General features: G+C 42.1%; 1 protein-coding gene across 1 annotated transcript in view; it reads right to left on the minus strand.

Annotated features, from left to right (window-relative positions):
* ASAP2 (ArfGAP with SH3 domain, ankyrin repeat and PH domain 2) overlaps positions 1 to 17975 on the minus strand; it is a 128696-nt gene that overhangs the window by 66439 nt on the left and 44282 nt on the right. Inside the window, exons 3-5 of the mRNA XM_060234071.1 lie at positions 17081 to 17226; positions 3311 to 3385; positions 1376 to 1425 (exon numbers count right to left, since the gene is read on the minus strand). Coding sequence (XP_060090054.1) covers positions 1376 to 1425; positions 3311 to 3385; positions 17081 to 17226 — 271 coding nt within the window. The remainder of the gene's footprint in view (positions 1 to 1375; positions 1426 to 3310; positions 3386 to 17080; positions 17227 to 17975) is intronic.

The following is a 17975-nucleotide window of genomic DNA, read 5'->3' on the forward strand; positions in this document are numbered from 1 at the left end:
GACATGTCCAATCATCACAACAGAGCCTATGCATCATGTACCCTACCATATTTTCTCAACAACCACTGATTTATTTTATCAGCTTTGCACAGCTTTCTGTATCAGGATTCGCTTTCTCTAAGCTCCCCCTCCCACACACTCCCCTGGCACTGCTAGACAATCCAGAGCAACAGCTGTCATTCCTTTTTGTTGCTGAGCTAGTTGGCACTGTGAATACAAGCGAAGATGGCTGGATTTGATGGTTCCAAGTCAAACTAGTCCAGCTGCCCTGACTATGCAAAGGTCACTGCTCATAGTTCATAAGGCCTGTTTTGATCCATGAGTGACAAAATGGCAGAGGCCAAACAGGAAAATCGAGACCTACAAAACAAAAATAGTTCACTGGGATGAGTGTCTTCATTGTCCATTCAAATGTGTTTGTGGGTACCCAGATTATTATTCTGGAAAAGACATTAATGAACCAAGTGTACTAAAATAAAAGATACACTGTGGAGTTATTATTATTATATCCTCAAAGACACAGTATGTGTGAAAATTCCTTAGAAGGAGATTCTCTGAGACACATAAAAGCTCAATGTAAAAAGGACAGCTCAGTAAAAAGAGCACCGGGTGAGATTTGGGCTTCTTGGATTCAGGAAGTGACTCACTGTCCTAGGCTGCCCTGTCCACAGCCTATGCCTGATGCTGTAAGATGTTCATGCACATCATTCATTTCAAACAATATGCAACATCTTGTGGCATATGCAAAGAAGGAGAGATGAGTGCTGAGAAAGGCTTTTCCTTAGAGGATGCTGTCAGAAAATACTGCTTTGCTGGAATGTAGTCTAAGTTTCCATAACAACAACCATAATGGATCAAAAGAAACTTGTCCGAAACAGTCTCCCAATTCTGATGTTTCAGAAAATCTTAACGGTTCAGGGTATTAAAAAATTCGCCATTCCATATCATACATTTATAGTCCTGGCAGTATAAGCTGCATGCAATCTACAGCCATCACAGCTTAACCACCACTCTGAGCTTCTATATCAACCAATGATGTGCAGTACCTTTCAAAGCAGTCACTTCACGTGTTCAGCAGCAAGCCACAGAATGATATACACACATGGATGAGCATGAGCTACCTAATCTGGAACCGCTCAGGAACAAATCCTTGAACTTCAGAGTTAAGTCTATGGGCATTTCTGCATTGGTTTGGGTCCCATACTGCTTTGGTTTATCCCCTGGTTTATGGATGCATTTTTGGGTCTCTAGCTTTCACTTTGTTTTGCTTTTCTCCAAAAAGTTCCCTTCCATGACCACTCCTGTCCTTGCGTAGTAAAGGATCAAAGCAATGATTTTCTGAGACTCTTACTGTATAATAAAAGAAAACACGTACACTTTTGTCTCATAGTCTTTCCAAGCTTTATCAAAAGGTTTCTTCAGGTCCTATGGAAATAAAAAAATGATCCAATTATTCAGACATTCTGTTCTTCGAATCACCCCAAATCTACATTGGTAGAGGTCTAGGCAGTAAAAAACACCCTATCTAAACACACCAACAATGTTAGTGGGGTTTCTCTTGGTTTTATTATATGCTTTAATGGAAGTATAAACATTCTTTTTTTCCAAACAATTTTATTAGTAACATATGGTAATACATTTCAATTTCTTACTTCATTAATAATTACTTCTTTTTTTTTTAATCTATCCCATATATTACTTTCTACCCACCCCTCCCCCCATTACTTGACCCCCGCTGGTGTTATATACTTAAAATCTTAATATTAAAGGTACCCTTAATTAATAAGAACCAAAATTAATATCCTCCTCCCTCTTGTACTTAGTCATTATCAAAAATTGTCCAATGTCCTTTTATTTTCCACTCTTTTTCTACGTATCTTCTGAACTTTTCCCACTCCATCTTAAATACTTCTAAATCATAGTCTCTTAAGGTCCTTGTTAACTTGTCCATTTCACTCCATGTCATAAGTTTTACAATCCAATCCTATTTCTCTGGTATTTTTTCTTGCTTCCACAAATGCGCATACAATGTCCTAGCAGCTGAGAGCAAGTACCAAATTAAAGTTCTATCTTCTTTTGGAAATGTTTCCATTTGTAATCCCAACAGAAAAGTCTCTGCAACTTTGTTAAATTCGTATCCCAAGATCTTAGAAATCTCTTGTTGAATCACCTGCCGGAAGTATAAACATTCTGAAGGCCATCATACAGCATCAAAGCACAGCACATGGGCCCAAATCCTAAATATTTTATCTGAACAGGGACTCCATAGAGCTCAGAAACCAAGATCTGACATGGAGACTGTTTACCATGAGAGCACTGGCTCCACATAATGTATCCCACATAGAAAACTGAAATAAAGCAGATCAAGGCACGCTAGTCTCTGTAGCAGTAGAAAAAAGCAAGAGTCCAGTAGTACCTTAAAGACTAACAAAATTTGTGGCTGGGTATGAGTTTTCATGAGCCACAGATCACTTCTTCAATATCTGAAAGCTCATACCTTGCCACAAATTTTGTTAGTCTTCCAGGTGCTACTGGACTCTTGCTCTTTTCTACTGAAATAAAACAGGTCTGCACAACTCCTGCGATGCAAGAAGCTGAACACAGCTCACTCACCAAGCATGAGGACCCCACCAAGAGCCTGTTAAGTCTCCTGTGCTTTTCCTACCTGCCTAGGACTTTAAAATAGACAGGTTTCTTGTCAGAGCAACTGATAAAATTATGAATGAGTAGGCTACTTAAAAGATGCTTCTGCTCAAGATGATGGTGACCGACAATAAAGTAAAACATGAGATATGGTTTCAGGGACACTAGCCTGTCATGGGCCAAGCTTTTTGACGTGAGGCATCCGTGAATATCTGCCATGGAGAACTGCAGGAGGCAAGATGTTAAACCTAGGTAGCGCAATGGCTCTGCGTAGTTGAGGAGCTCTGACATGGAAGAAATATGCAGCCGAAGTCCCATACTCAGGGACGATATCTAAGGCCAAAAGAGAGTAAGTTCTGCTTACTACTGCATACAGGGACTCCTTTAATCTCTGGCACAGCAAGTGAAAGGCTTGTTGTTGTCTCCTGAGCATAGAGAGCAAATCTAGTGGAGGAAGTATCTATTTTTCAATAACTAAACTCAAAATGAGCTCATTTATTTATTAAATTTAAATCCCACCCTACCTCACAAGTGGGCTCAGGGCAGCTCACAACATAATAAAAGACAAGAAAAAATGATAATATAAAACAGTTAACCCATTTTTAAATACATAGCAGTGCTGCGAATGAAAACATGTTTGCTTGTTTGACAAAAAGTACAGACATACCCCTTTAACTCCTTTTAGATCTCCCTTCAGCAAACTGTCCAGTGGAAAGGTTATTATGTTGTTCATATTCTGGATCTACAACAAATAACGAAGTCACATTTTAAACATTCCCACAACCAGGCTCTATTACTTTATCTGACAGAACTAGAAGCACTCAAACCTTGAGGAATGAACAATCCAAGAGATATGGAACTATAAACTTTAACAATCAGGCTTTGCAATGTCGCTATAAGGCATGTCTGACTCAGTAGACACAGATTTACCAGGAACCCCCTCCTGTTTCATACTCTCTGCTTTGTTTCCCAAGAGACACCACTTTCTACATATGCAGAGAATACAAGAGAGTGAGATATGATCTTCTTAAGTGTCCAGAAGCAGCTGGGAATGGCTTGCTGTATTATTTTTAAGGTGCAGTATTCAAGGTGTGGGTGTGTTATGTTAAATTTTAACTCAGTGCAAATAATGAGACAGACATGTAAGTAACACGATGGTGGAATATATCTGCTCTGCAAATTAAAACTTGCTTCTAGAATGGAGCACTGGTATTACTTTGAACATTATTTCTACCTTAAGGACAATGGCAAAACCCTGATGTTTATATCCCACCTTTCCTCACAGCTCAAGGAAGCTTACAAGTCACAATCAAAATATTTACAACTAAGGCATGGGAGAAGAGGAGAATAATCAGACAACACTTTGACAGGAGGGGGTTGGGAAACAGCACACCGCTTTTATTTTTTTAAAATTTTATTTACATTATTTATAGACTGCCTTTCTCAAAGGGACTCAAGACAGATTACATAATAGTGGTCAGTACCAGGCCTTGAATTCAGCAGGAGCTCACAGGAGTGCAGCTCCTGAACCTTTCTGACGGTTCCCCCTCCTCCTCCCCACCTTGTCCATTGAATAGTAGGTGCAGCTGCATAACAATCCCTGGATGAGCCCCACCACCTATTTTACTGCAAAATGAGCCCTGGTCAGTACAATCAACAAAATGGAACATTCAATAACCAATGCAGTAGGATTGTAGAAATCTGGAACCATAAGAAAGAACTGAGTAAGCATAAGTATTGACATGTCACATGAAGTGGTACTATTAAATGTATATTTATAACTTTTATTCATGCACTTGCAGAAGCACCGGCACAGCACATGACACAGATCTAAGCATCAGGCAACCCACCTGTTAGCCAATGGCATCAACAAAACCCCCAGGCTCCCTGCAAGTCCAGGGGTCCCACAAGGGCCCAAACCAAGGTTCAGTTTTATTTATTTTTATTTAATTCATTTATGCCCCATCTTTCTCCCCAGTGAGGACCCAAAGTGGCTTACATCATTCTCTCTTCCATTTTATCTTCCCAACATCTCTGTGAAGTACATATGAACATATGAAGCTGCCTTACACTGAATCAGACCCTCAGTCCATCAAAGTCACTATTGTCTACTCAGACTGGCAGCGGCTCTCCAAAATTTCAAGCTAAGGTTTTCCACACCTATTTACCTGGACCCTTTTTAGTTGGAGATGCCAGGGATTGAACCTGGGACACAAGAACATAAGAGAAGCCATGTTGGTTCAGGTCTAACCTGATTGCTCGGCAATTTCATCAAATGCCCAAGAGTTCTTGTATTGTGAGAAAGGGAGAAAAGTACTTCTTTCTCCACTTTCTCCATCCCATGCATTATCTTGTAAACCTCTATCATGTCACCCCGCAGTCAACGTTTCTCCACTTTAAAGAGCCCCAAGCGTTTTAACCTTTCTTCGTAGGGAAAGTATTCCAACCCTTTAATCATTCTTGCCCTTTTCTGGACTTTTTCCAATGCTATAATATCCTTTTTGAGGTGCGGTGACCAGAATTGCACACAGTATTCCAAATGAGACCGCACCATCGATTTATACAGAGGCATTATGATACTGGCTGATTTGTTTTTAATTCCCTTCCTAATAATTCCCAGCATGGCGTTGGCCTTTTTTATTGCAAACGCACACTGTCTTGACATTTTCAGTGTGTTATCTACCACGACTCCAAAATCTCTCTCTTGGCCAGACTCTGCCAGTTCACACCCCATCAACTTGTATTTGTACCTGGGATTCTTGGCCCTAATGTGCATTACTTTGCACTTGGCCACATTGAACCGCATCTGCCACGTTGACGCCCACTCACCCAGTCTCAACAGATCCCTTTGGAGTGCCTCACAATCCTCTCTGGTTCTCACCACCCTGAACAATTAAGTGTCATCTGCAAACTTGGCCTCTTCACTGCTCACTCCCAACTCCAAATCATTTATGAACAAGTTAAAGAGCATGGGACCCAGTACTGAGCCCTGCGGCACCCCACTGCTTACCGTCCTCCACTGCGAAGACTGCCCATTTATACTCACTCTCTGCTTCCTATTACTCAGCCAGTTTTTGATCCACAAGAGGACCTGTCCTTTTACTCCATGACTCTCAAGCTTACTAAGGAGCCTTTGATGAGGAACTTTATCAAAAGCTTTCTGGAAGTCAAGGTAAACAACATCTATCGGGTCTCCTTTGTCCACATGTTTGTTCACCCCCTCAAAGAAATGCAACAGGTTAGTGAGGCAAGATCTTCCCTTACAGAACCCATGCTGAGTCTTCCTCAATAACCCATGTTCATCAATGTGTCTACTCATTCTGACCTTGATAACGGTTTCTACCAACTTTCCCAGTATTGAAGTCAGACTGACTGGCCTATAATTTCCCGGATCTCCTCTGGAACCCTTTTTAAAGATGGGGGTGACATTTGCTACCTTCCAGTCCTCAGGAACAGAGGCAGATTTCAATGAAAATTATATATTTTTGTTCAGAAGATCCACAAGTTCAACTTTGAGTTCTTTCAGAACTCTTGGATGTATGCCATCTGGGCCTGGTGACTTAGTAGTTTTTAATTCGTCTATCAGTTGTAGGACCTCCTCTCTTGCCACCTCAAACTGACTCAGGTCTTTTAACACCCCTTCCAAAATCAATGGTTCTGGAGCGGGCAAACACTTCTCATCTTCCACAGTGAAGACGGAGGCAAAAAATGCATTCAGCTTCTCAGTCATTTCCCTATCCTCCTTCAGTAATCCTTTTACCCTTTGGTCATCCAAGAGCCCCACTGCCTCCCTGGCTGGTTTCCTGCTTCTAATATATTTGAAGAAATTTTTATTGTTGGTCTTTATGTTTTTTGCAATATGCTCCTCATAGTCCCTTTTTGCCTGCCTGATCACAGTCTTGCATTTGATTTGCCACAGCCTGTGTTCCCTTTTATTAATCTCATTTGTGCTGGTTTTCCACCGCTTAAAGGAGTCCTTCTTACCTTTTACAGCTTCCATTACTTTGTTTGTTAACCATGTAGGCCTTTTCTTATACCTGATTGTGCCTTTCCTAACTTGTGGTATGTATTTTATCTGAGCTTCTAGGATTATAGTTTCAAATAGTCTCCAAGCTTCCCCAAGGGTTTTGACTGTATTTACCTTTCCTTTCAGTTTCCTCCTCACATGCCTCCTCATCTCAGAGAATTTACCCCTTTTAAAGATAAACATGGTTGTGGCGGTCTTTTTGGGCAACTCCCTATTTATACAAACGGTGAAATCAATAACATTATGGTCACTGCTCCCAAGCGGCGCAATCACTTTTACATCTCTCACCAAGTCTTGGGCATTACTTAGGATCAAATCCAGGATCGCCCCACCCCTGGTAGGTTCTGAGACCATCTGCTCCATAGCACAGTCATTGAGAGCATCAAGAAACTCAATCTCTTTCTCTCGACCAGAACACATATTGACCCAATCAATCTGTGAGTAGTTAAAATCACCTTAAATGAGTCCTTCTTACCTTTTATAGCTTCCATTACTTTGTTTGTTAACCATGCAGGCCTTTTCTTATACCTGCTTGTGCCTTTCCTTACTTGTGGTATATATTTTATCTGAGCTTCTAGGATTGTAGTTTTAAATAGCCTCCAAGCTCCCCCAAGGGTTTGGACTGTATTTACCTTTCCTTTCAGTTTCCTCTTCACATGCCTTCTCATCTCAGAGAATTTACCCCTTTTAAAGTTAAACGTGGTTGTGCCAGTCTTTTGGGGCAACTCTCTATTTATACAAATGGTGAAATCAATAACATTATGGTCACTGCTCCCAAGCGGTGCGATCACTTTTACATCTCTCACCAAGTCTTGGGCATTACTTAGGACCATTACTTGGGCATTACTTACCAAGCAGATGCTCTACCACTGAGCCACCGTCCCTCCCAGCTGTCCCAGGCAGGTTAGGCTGAGAGAGTGGGGATTTGGATCTGGGCTTCCCCCAGTTTATGGGGTCCCCAGACCAAAGGAGGCAGACATGCAGGCTCAGCCTCCACCCAACATTGGATATGGCCCAATATGTAAACTGTCACAGCAGTCACCCATCTCCTGCCAAAGTTCCTGTGACTACAGGCAAGAAAGCAGGATGTTGCAAATGGCATGAAGACATACATCCCGCCCCCACTTGTAGAGGTGCACACCATCAACCCAGAAGAGGGCCATCTGTCTGAAAGAAATGATCAAATGTGGTATGATGGAACTATTGGAGGCCTCTACAGGCTGCATGGCCACCTTGCTCCCTTTCTGTCTTGCCATGTCCAACTTGTCTGAGGAGACAGCCCCATGCCATTTGCACTGTTTCAGCGACTCCAACCAGAAGAGCCACATCCTCAGAAGGCAATAAGCAATAAGCTGTAAGTTCTCATCAATGGCCCATATTAAGTCACCCTTTTCTCCCAGCTGGATGACATTTGGAGGTTCATAAATGTTTGCCAGATGACAGTTTAAGCAAAGGCCTCCCAATATATTCCCCTTTGTTTGAACCAGGAAATTGTGAGGCATTACTCCAGAACCAGGGCTGTCCCCTAACCAGTTGATGCTGCACAGGTCCCAGCCCAGTGTATGATGTTGTGGCCCATGTTCCAGACCAACATGACCTGTCCCCCTGGGACTAAAAGAAAGGGAGTTAGCAAATGCAACCAGAGATGGGGCAAACATAGACAGCTCTCCTGTCCCCATTCTGTTTCAGAATGGTGAAAACTTGAATGTATTCCAGAGCATTTTTTGTGCAATGGAATGGGCTCTATGGCATCAATGTTTAGTAGATCTATGGTGTTCAGTGTGCACTGATTTCCTGACTGGACATTTGGAGACCAGAGATTATAAAGTTGTGTGGTAGGGAAACTCCTTAACTTAGCTATTTAGAATTGTTTGTCTCACCCATAGACCCATGGCAGATGTCTGCCTAGCCTGATGAATTATTTGGATCTGCACCATCAAGGACTTGCCAGGCATCAGGTGCACTGCTGACACTGCATTCCTCCACTGTTTCTGAAGGACAATCAGATGTATTTGTTTGTTTGGTAGATCTGTAACTTTTCTGACTTAATCCATGAGGATCTCTTATAGTTCTCCCAAAACATAGGAAGTGTCATTTTGGTATGAAAAGACTGCTATTCATAGCCTTTTTGACATCTGTCCTCATGCTTTCTGTACAAGAACATAACTTTTTCCACCCTGACCTGGATAGCCCAGGCAAGCCCAATCTTATTAGATCTTGGAAGCTAAGCAGGGTTGACTCTGGCAAGTACTTGGATGGGAGACCTCCTGGGAATACTAGAGCTTGGAGGAAGGGCAGGCTTTATTCAGCCACCATGTCCCAGTAGGGGATGGTCATCAGAGATATTGCCAGGTGCATGTGTGCGAACACACACATACAAAAGAAAGAACAACTTTTTCCTTTCCTTTGTTTTGATCAGAATGCCATCTGTTGTATCTCTAGATAGCTGGTTCTTAAAGAAAGGCCAGGATGTCTGACTAGATCAAGATAGAGAATCTATGGTCCAGTTCTTTAGCCACAAGTTTCTGCGTGCCACCACAACTGAGTCCATAGCCTGTGGCCAGGCACTCAGAAATATCCACACGCTCCGTACTCATTCTTTCAGGAGTAGTGTTATCCCATTTAGAAACGGTCTAACGCCTTTCCCCCATCTTTCCAAACCACAGTATTTGTTTTGTCTCGATTCAGTTTCAATTTGTTCATCCCTTCAACTAATTTCTCACTAGACCTTTAATTCTGGTTTAGCCTTGTCCCCAAGCTGACATTCTACACTAAAATCATATAATCATAGAGTTGCAGAGTTGGTTTCTCTGATTCTATGATTCTAGTGCAGAATGTCAGTTTGGGGACAGGGCTAAACCAGGATTAAAGGTCTAGTGTGAAATTGGGCCAGTCTTTTATGACTTCAGATACTGATACTTCCTCCACTTATAATAATAATAATAATAAAAAATTTTATTTATATCCCGCCCTCCCCGCCTAGGCGGCTCAGGGTGGCTAACAACATTTCACAGTTAACATAAATAGATAAACTTTAAATTTAACAGTTAAAAATTGAACATAAAAACCAGTTAATTAGTTAAAATACATAATTCAAATTACATTAAATATATTAAATATATCTGGCAGCAATAAAATTGTTTGGCGCTGGTTCTGCCAGTTTAAATAGTTCCAAGGTTGTATTATGGATGGCGGTTCTTTATTCTTAGCAGTTCAGCAATCAATATCAGCATAGGCTTGTCTAAAAAGGGCGGTCTTGCAGGCCCTGCGGAACTGGTCAAGGTTCTGCAGGGCCCGCACTTCCTCCGGAAGCTGGTTCCACAGTGCAGGAGCCGCGGCTGAAAAGGCCCGTGTTCTGGTGTTTTGAAGTTTGACCTCTCTCGGCCCAGGGATAGTCATCTTATTTTTACCCGTTGATCTCAGTGCCCTCTGGGGTTCATATGGGGAGAGACGGTCCCTTAGGTAGGCTGGTCCTCGGCCATATAGGGCTTTAAAGGTGATAACCAACACTTTGTACTGGACTCGGTAGATAATTGGCAGCCAGTGCAGTTCGCGCAGCCCCGGCCGTATGTGCTCCCGTTTCGGGAGCTCCAATAGTAGCCTGGCCGACGCGTTCTGCACCAGCTGCAGCTTCCGGGTCCGGCACAGAGGTAGCCCCAAGTAGAGGGCATTACAGTAGTCCAATCTTGAGGTGACCGTTGCATGGATCACTGTTGTGAGGTCACGACGCTCTAGAAAGGGGGCCTTTTTAAAGAACTGATAGAGCTGCATGTCATCAGTATATGGATGGCAACGAGCTCCATAAAGCTGCTGGGACAGATCACCTGGAGTGTGAGGCTGAGTGTCATCCATATGCTGATGACACGCTGTCTGTCCTTCCTTTCCATCTAATTCTAGAGGGGTGAGGGGCAGAAGCTCTGAATCGCTCAACTGTGTTCGTCTATATAAAGTTTATATCTCTGCTACCTGGCATTACATTTTACGACATACATGGCCCGGCCCCACAAAGTCTCATTTATGTCAGATTCATTCCTCATAACAAAGGAGTTCAATATCCCTGCCTTAGTTAATGGCACTGAAGGCTGATAAGAGATCAAACAGAATCAATACGAGGCCACTATCAGTCAGGCAGTGAAGTTCATGTAATTCTTGTTTTCTAGGTGCAGGGAAACTTTGTGTGGACTATACAATTCAACATTCCATCTACAGTATGAAGTGATTCAGTCCAGAAACCGGTTTACCACCTCAGCAAGCACTGCGGCATCCCCTGAGGCAGCAAATTCATCTGACAAATGCAGAGGCACTCGTTTTAACAATTAGATGGTTCTTTATTCAAAACATATGTAAAGAGACCACAAGTAAAAATTTTAAATGGATTAACGGTAGGTTTGTTTTTGGCTGGCTTATTTTAAACCCACTGAATTTGATCAACCCACCCTGTATTTTGCTGAGAAAATCCTTTGCTTAACTAGCTTCTGTTTGTATAATTATATATGAGCACCAGAGAAATGAAACAAGCATCTAACCAACATACATCCCAGCAGTACAATTCACATCAGCAGGCAACAAACAGCAATCTAATCCAGCCTTATTGTTGAGAAGGCAAAGTTCGTGTGTGGGGGGGGGAAGGAAATACTAGAAACAAAACACCATTACAAATCAGCCGTTTTCAAGGTTTCCCCACTGCCAAATTCCTGATGAACCATTTGGAGTACAGCCCTTATTCATCACCCACAGACACTGGTCAGTCCACCAAGCAAAGTCTAAAGCCGTCCTTCACCATGGGAAGACTCTTCTTCCAACAGAAGACCCTGTTAAGCTGGAAAAACATTCTCTGGTCTAAGGTAAAAAACTGACTGTCTATTCTATTGCAGGCAAAATGCACTACTCCATGCTCCAAACATGTATGTGAGTCACCATCAGGAGAAAACAAACTCTACAGAAAGTATTTGAGTGCTACAAGCACTTGAACATCTCCATTCAGATGGCAAAGACCTATCCTACCCATGTAGCTGGTATTCTTATAATATGTGCGATAGAACCACAGGGAATGAATTTCCATTTGGCATTGGTGTGTATGTTAAGGTGTCCAGCTTCCAGGTGGGGCCTGGGGATCTCCCGCTTTTGCAACTCATCTCCAGCTGGCAGAAAGCAGCTCCCCTGGAGAAAATGTCCGCTTTGAAGGGTGGACCCCATGGCATTGTACCATGCTGAGGCCCCTCTCCTTCACAAATCCCACCCTCTCCTGGATCCATCCCCAAAGTCTCCAGGTATTTTCCAACACAGACCTGGGAACCTAGTCTATGTGCAGAGAGAGACACTTTTCCACCCTTTGTTGTGAGCATGACACAATGGTCAAAGGTTATTAAAAGGTAACTCATTGGCTTTAAGTGAAGTTCTCTGAATATGCCTAAGGAAATTAAGTACCTGAACTTATACCCAAGACTGTCTTCATAACATATTTGACTTAAATATTTCCAGAGGCTGTTGACACTACTCTGTTCGAAGATCAGTGCCAAAGGAACGGAAACTCTGGCAAAGAACAACCTGGTGCATGCCAAGCAAAGGGCCTAATTGCTTTTTTAAAAAAATGTCCCATGCAGCCATATAAAAGCAAACAATGAAACAGATTTTGGAAAGGCCTTTGCTAATTAAAAAAAAAAAAGTGCCAAGCAACACTATAGCCAATATGCTGGCTCTCTCCAAAAAGTAAAAATGCGGCCGGGGGTGCGGGCACTATATCTATTTGTAAATTAAGGAAAAAAATAACAGCATTTCAATTTTCTGTTTCACATGGGGAAACAAAACAGAATAATCATTTTGGAAAAGGTTTAAAAAGAGCTTCTGTATATAGTAAAATTGCAAGTTGTATTTAAAGTCCAATCCTAATCAGTCTTTGAAGCATTTAAGATAGCAACTAACCCAGTACTTAGATTTGGGTTGCATGTGGTTTAAACTGTGGAATTTTAAAGTTCAAAATTTGTTTTAAAATTTTATTGCCTGAATATTACAAAACAGAACAATAGAAAAAAATACAGAGAAGGAAAAGAAGATGTAAATGAAGAAAACATGCAAAAACAAATAGGACAGTGCAATTTAAATCTTCTGATTGCATATAATTTTGCAATATGATCAAATACCATAAATAACATTTTATAAGGAAGTTTTAAAACCAGATGCTCTTACTGCTCAAAAACCAATAAGCACTTTTTATAAATGTTTTAAACCAGTCCCTGCAAAGATCAAAAGGGCTGATTGACACAAACAAATAAGCTCAAAAACAAGTAAGGGGGGGGGGGACCCAACCCAAACAAACAGATGAAGTGACCAAAAGGGTTAAGCAAACAGCTTCAGAACCAGTACCCAAATGAAACCTGTTTAACAGATAGACTAACTTACTGCAGAGTTTGCACAGTGATTTAACTGAAAAGGATTGTATCTGAAGAACTGCCAACTCTGTCAAGGGTGCGATGGCTGTCCACACTGTTCACCTTGGGATGCTGCTGTTATCAAGCGATGAACATACAAAGATGACTTCAGGTTAAGTTTCTTGGCCAAATACTAAGGCCTGCTAGGGCAACAAACAAATGTGCCTGCCTAACTCGGTGTTGCCATGAGTCATGTTATTACTCCAGCTTTACAGTGAGGTCCTTCAACGCCTCCGGTGGGAGGATGGGGGAGGGGGAGGGGGTAGTATTTCTTTTCTATGAACATCTCTCCATCAGTAGGAATCCAGTGCAGATAGAAGCTGACCTTGATTGTACACACCTTGTACTGAGTACCAGGGACAGATTAGGGATCCCGCAAGTGTACCATCTGCCCAGCCAACCAGCAGGATCTCTGTCTGAGCTGACCAAGGTGATGTTGGACCTGGTGCTGAGAACCCTGAGAATCAAAGTTTTTAGGTTTTCACGGCTGGTAACATAATTAGGTTTTGTAGAATCTTTCGGGATCAAGTGCCGTGTTCTACTGGAGAAAGTTTTCCTTCCAGAACGAAATGTCTGGAAGGAAAACTTTCTCCAGTAGAACACGGCACTTGATCCCGAAAGATTCTACAAACCCTTACCCTGAGAATGTTTGTCCTTGGGGATTTCAATATATGTGCTGAGAGTACCTTGTTGGGTCAAGCTCAGGACTTCATGTCTACCATGACAACCATGGGTTTGTCTCAAATTGTAATGGGTCCAACACATGAAAAAGGACTGATTACCTAAGTGGCTTGCCGGTGATCTGATTAGGGGATTAGAAATTTGGCCCTTGTTGTGGTCAGATCACTACCTTCTGAGAGCATGGCTGAGCTTGCTGCCTCCTTCCTGTGGGGGAAATGAACCTAGTTGGATGGTTTGCCCTCAGAGAGTAATGGATCCTGCCGGTATTTTGAGAGCCTCACAAGTGACTCTGTAGTGGCCCTTGTAGCTGCATGAAATGATAGGCTGACTGGGGCCATAACAGAGTTGTTCCTTGGCGTCCTCTTCCACGTACTGTGAGGCCCCCAGCTCCTTGGTTCCCCAGGGAGCAGCACAACATAAGGCAGACTGGAAGATGATTACAATGACATAGGCGTAAGACTCAGGATGAATCAGACAGAGCATGTCATAAAGTCCATTTTTAAACCTATAGGCAGTGATGGCAGCAAAGAAGACTTTCTTCTCTGCCACCACTGAGTCAACAGACTCTCACCCAGCATAACTGTTCAAAGTGGTTCATGAATTGATAACATCTAAGTGCAACCTTGAGGCTGATGGAAATTTGGCTCCCAGCTGTGATGTTTTTGCAAGATCCTTTGCTGGTAAAATCTCTTTTCATCCATTCTGACTTGGAGGCCAAACTGAGGGCAAATCTGGTTCCTGAGGTGCCAGAAGGACCTGCTTGTCTTTTCATCATGTCGTTTCAGACTAATCAAGTCTATGGATGCTGACAGGGTCCTTTGAAATATGAGCGCTACCACTTGTGCTCTGGATCCATGCCCATCATGGCTTTTAAAATATTGCTGAGGGGAAATATAGGACCCATTACAAAAATCATCAACTTCTCCCTGACTGAGGGGGCTTTCCCTAGGCCTTTAAAGGAGGTAGTTATTAGACCACTGCCACAGGAGGTGGTGGCAGCTGCAAGCATAGACAGCTTCAAGAGGGGATTGGATAAACATATGGAGCAGAGGTCCATCAGTGGCTATTAGCCACAGCATATTGTTGGAACTCTCTGTCTGGGGCAGTGATGCTCTGTATTCTTGGTGCTTGGGGGGGGGGGCACAGTGGGAGGGCTTCTAGTGTCCTGGCCCCACTGATGGACCTTCTGATAGCACCTGGGTTTTTTTGGTCACTATGTGACACAGAGTGTTGGACTGGATGGGCCATTGGCCTGATCTAACATTGCTTCGCTTATGTTCTTAAAAAACCTTCATCAGCTAGAGATCAGGAAGTCAATTACAAGCCAGTCTCCGATTTACCTTTTCTAAGGAAGGTGATAGAGGCTGTTTCTACACTCAGGGTTGATTTTATTTATTTATTTATTTATATTGGGATTTATACCCCGCCCTTCGCACCGAAGTGTCTCAGGGCGGGGTATAATTTTATGATTTTATAATCATATGATTTTATGAGCATTGAATCTGCCTGCAGAAAACTCCTGTTCAAAAGTACTCTTGTAAAGTGAGGAGCAACTCCGGGGTGAAACCGCTTTCAGTGCCAATTCAAGAAAATGAGTGTAGATGACTTAAAATAATGCAAAGCGAGACAGAAGTGACAGCAGCATGCAATGTAAATGAACATTTTAAATGTGCAACAAGAGAGATCCTCTGGCAAGTGTAGAAACAGCCAGAGTGTGTGGTGGCAGAGCAGCTCCAGGATTTCCTGAATGACACATTTGCCCTTGACCCATTTCAGTTTGGCTTCAGGCCTGGATATGGCACAGAGACAGCTTCAGTTGCTCTGGTGGACAATCTTCACTCATTCACTGAGGACAATCTTCCCTGTTGATACTGTTGAGCCTTTCAGTGGTCTTTGATACAGTTGACACTCCATCCTTATCCCCAGCTTAAATATGGAGTTGGTATTCAGGGAGTAGCCCTTCAGAGGTTTTGCTCTTTGCTGACTCGCCAGACACCACGACCCTTAACCAAAAGTGCAGAATGAACTGGGTGGAACTTACCTTGTGGGATGCCATAGGGTTCTATTCTTTTACCCATGCTCTTTTAATATTTATGAGGCCACTAAGTAAGAGCGCCTGGAGCTTTGGGGTTGGGTGTCAACAATATGCAGATGGCCCCCAGTTCTGTGTTTCATTATCCAAGCCTCCATCCTGGTTCTGAAATAGTGCTTTGAGGATGTGGACACTTAGGGTGGCTTGTGTGGCACTAACCACAGCCTGGGACTTTTCCAATGTGGCTCTGTGAAATAGGCTTCCTGGAGAGATGAGGGGGGACCGTCCTTGGAGATCTTCAGGAGAATGTTCACCAGGGGCATTTTTTTTGGGGGGGGGGGGACCAAAAGCAGGCATCTTTTAAGGGAGGGAGGGTGTGGAATTTGGGACTTGTTAAATTATCTTTGTTAAATTATCTTTGTTTTTAGCTGGGGATGGTTTAATTATTATTGTTCCCTTGAACCAAGAGAAAAGGTGAAATATAAATGTTTTAATAAATATGTTACACTAGCACTACAGGCAGATCTGTTCACACATATCCAGATGTTAATGGAAAAGACACTTCACCAATTGTATAATTTAACAAACACAACAACAACAACAAAACAACGAAGGACAAGAAGGCCTTACCAGCCTTACCACTTGTGAGGGACAAAAGGTTATTTAATTGCTATATTGTTTAGAGGCTTTTGAGGTACTTTTATTTTTTAATGTATTTCTTCTACCTTCAGTACAAGCACTATCCATATGTTACCATGATGCAACCTAGAGTCAGGGCAAAATAGCTTATTCTCTCCCCCTCTTTCATTCCCAGCCCCATGAGAGGGTTAAGTCAGAGGACAGCAATTAGTGTTACAAATGATTTAGAAAGAAACCAATTATATGAGGCTGGAAGGCTCTCCTAAAGAGAGCTGGATAACAAAAGTTGTCTTTACATCCATTTACAATATCCACTGCATACGTACATACAACATTCCCTCGAGATAATCACATTTTAGCTCCTAGACATCCGCATTTCCCATTTCAAGTACTGTAAGCTAAGCTTCAGAAGCAGCTACTTAGTTGTTTTTTTAAATTCAGTTAGCTGAAATTACTTTTGTCAGATATCAACTGCAAAACTTAGTACAGTGACTTAAAATCTATCAAAGCTCTAGATTTATATAAGATCTTGTGTTAAAGATTAAATATATTCCACTTGAAAATTAAAGTTACTGTTCCATTTCAATTTAGTAAAATGCATTTTTAAAGAAGGAAAAAATTATTTCTTACCAAGTTTTTGAAGAGTGCCGTCAACTCCTTTGTAAATACAGCAAATTTTAAGAACGCTGTTCCTAAGTCTGGATCATCCCTACAAACACAGTTGCCTCCAAATTTCTCCAAAGCTTGAGTATACTGCTCTTCATTTTCCACATGAGCTTCAAGAAGAACAAATATTGCATTAGCTTATAGTAGGGTCTTCACAAAAGAAACAGGAACATTGTTATAAAAATTATTAAATAAGTGGATTTGAATACATTTATTTTTAAAACGTATATTTTAATCATTTTTTTTTAAATGAAACCTAAAAAAATAGTCAAAGATTCAGAAGATTAGATATGCACAAGAAATGTAAATAAATGTCAGCTGTACAAGTCATATTATATAAATACTAGGAGCACGGCCAATTGTGAAGAAAAATACAACAGGCTCTAGAAGAAGGCTCTGGGTGAGTGCTACGCCACTCTTGCTGTCTTCCCACACATCCAAGTGAAGGCATTCACTCCCCTCACCCCTACTTCAAGGAGAGCTGATCTCTGCTATCTGGAGAGCAGTTGTAATTCTGAGTGATCTCCAGTCCTCACCTAGAGATTGGCAACAGTGGTTCCCCAGGAGGAAATAGTATTATACCTGTCTGAGGTCCCACGCCAGCTCAAACACCACCCTCTCCAGGCCCCACCCTTTAAATTTCCATGAATTTCCTAACCTGGAGTTGGCAATCCTACAATCTCTACACAGGAAAAGGATAGTCTTTCTTCACAGCAGCTTACGTCATTCTCCTCATTCCTCTCCACCCCCTCCTTGATCTGAACAACAACCCTGTGAGGCTTCCCTATCTCCTTTTCAGGCACCCATCCTGGGGTGAGGCTGAGAGGAGGAGGGAATGATAGGAAAAAGGCAGGAAAGA

This window comes from Heteronotia binoei, chromosome 1 (genome assembly GCF_032191835.1).
Source record: "Heteronotia binoei isolate CCM8104 ecotype False Entrance Well chromosome 1, APGP_CSIRO_Hbin_v1, whole genome shotgun sequence".
Classification (NCBI taxonomy): domain Eukaryota; kingdom Metazoa; phylum Chordata; class Lepidosauria; order Squamata; family Gekkonidae; genus Heteronotia; species Heteronotia binoei.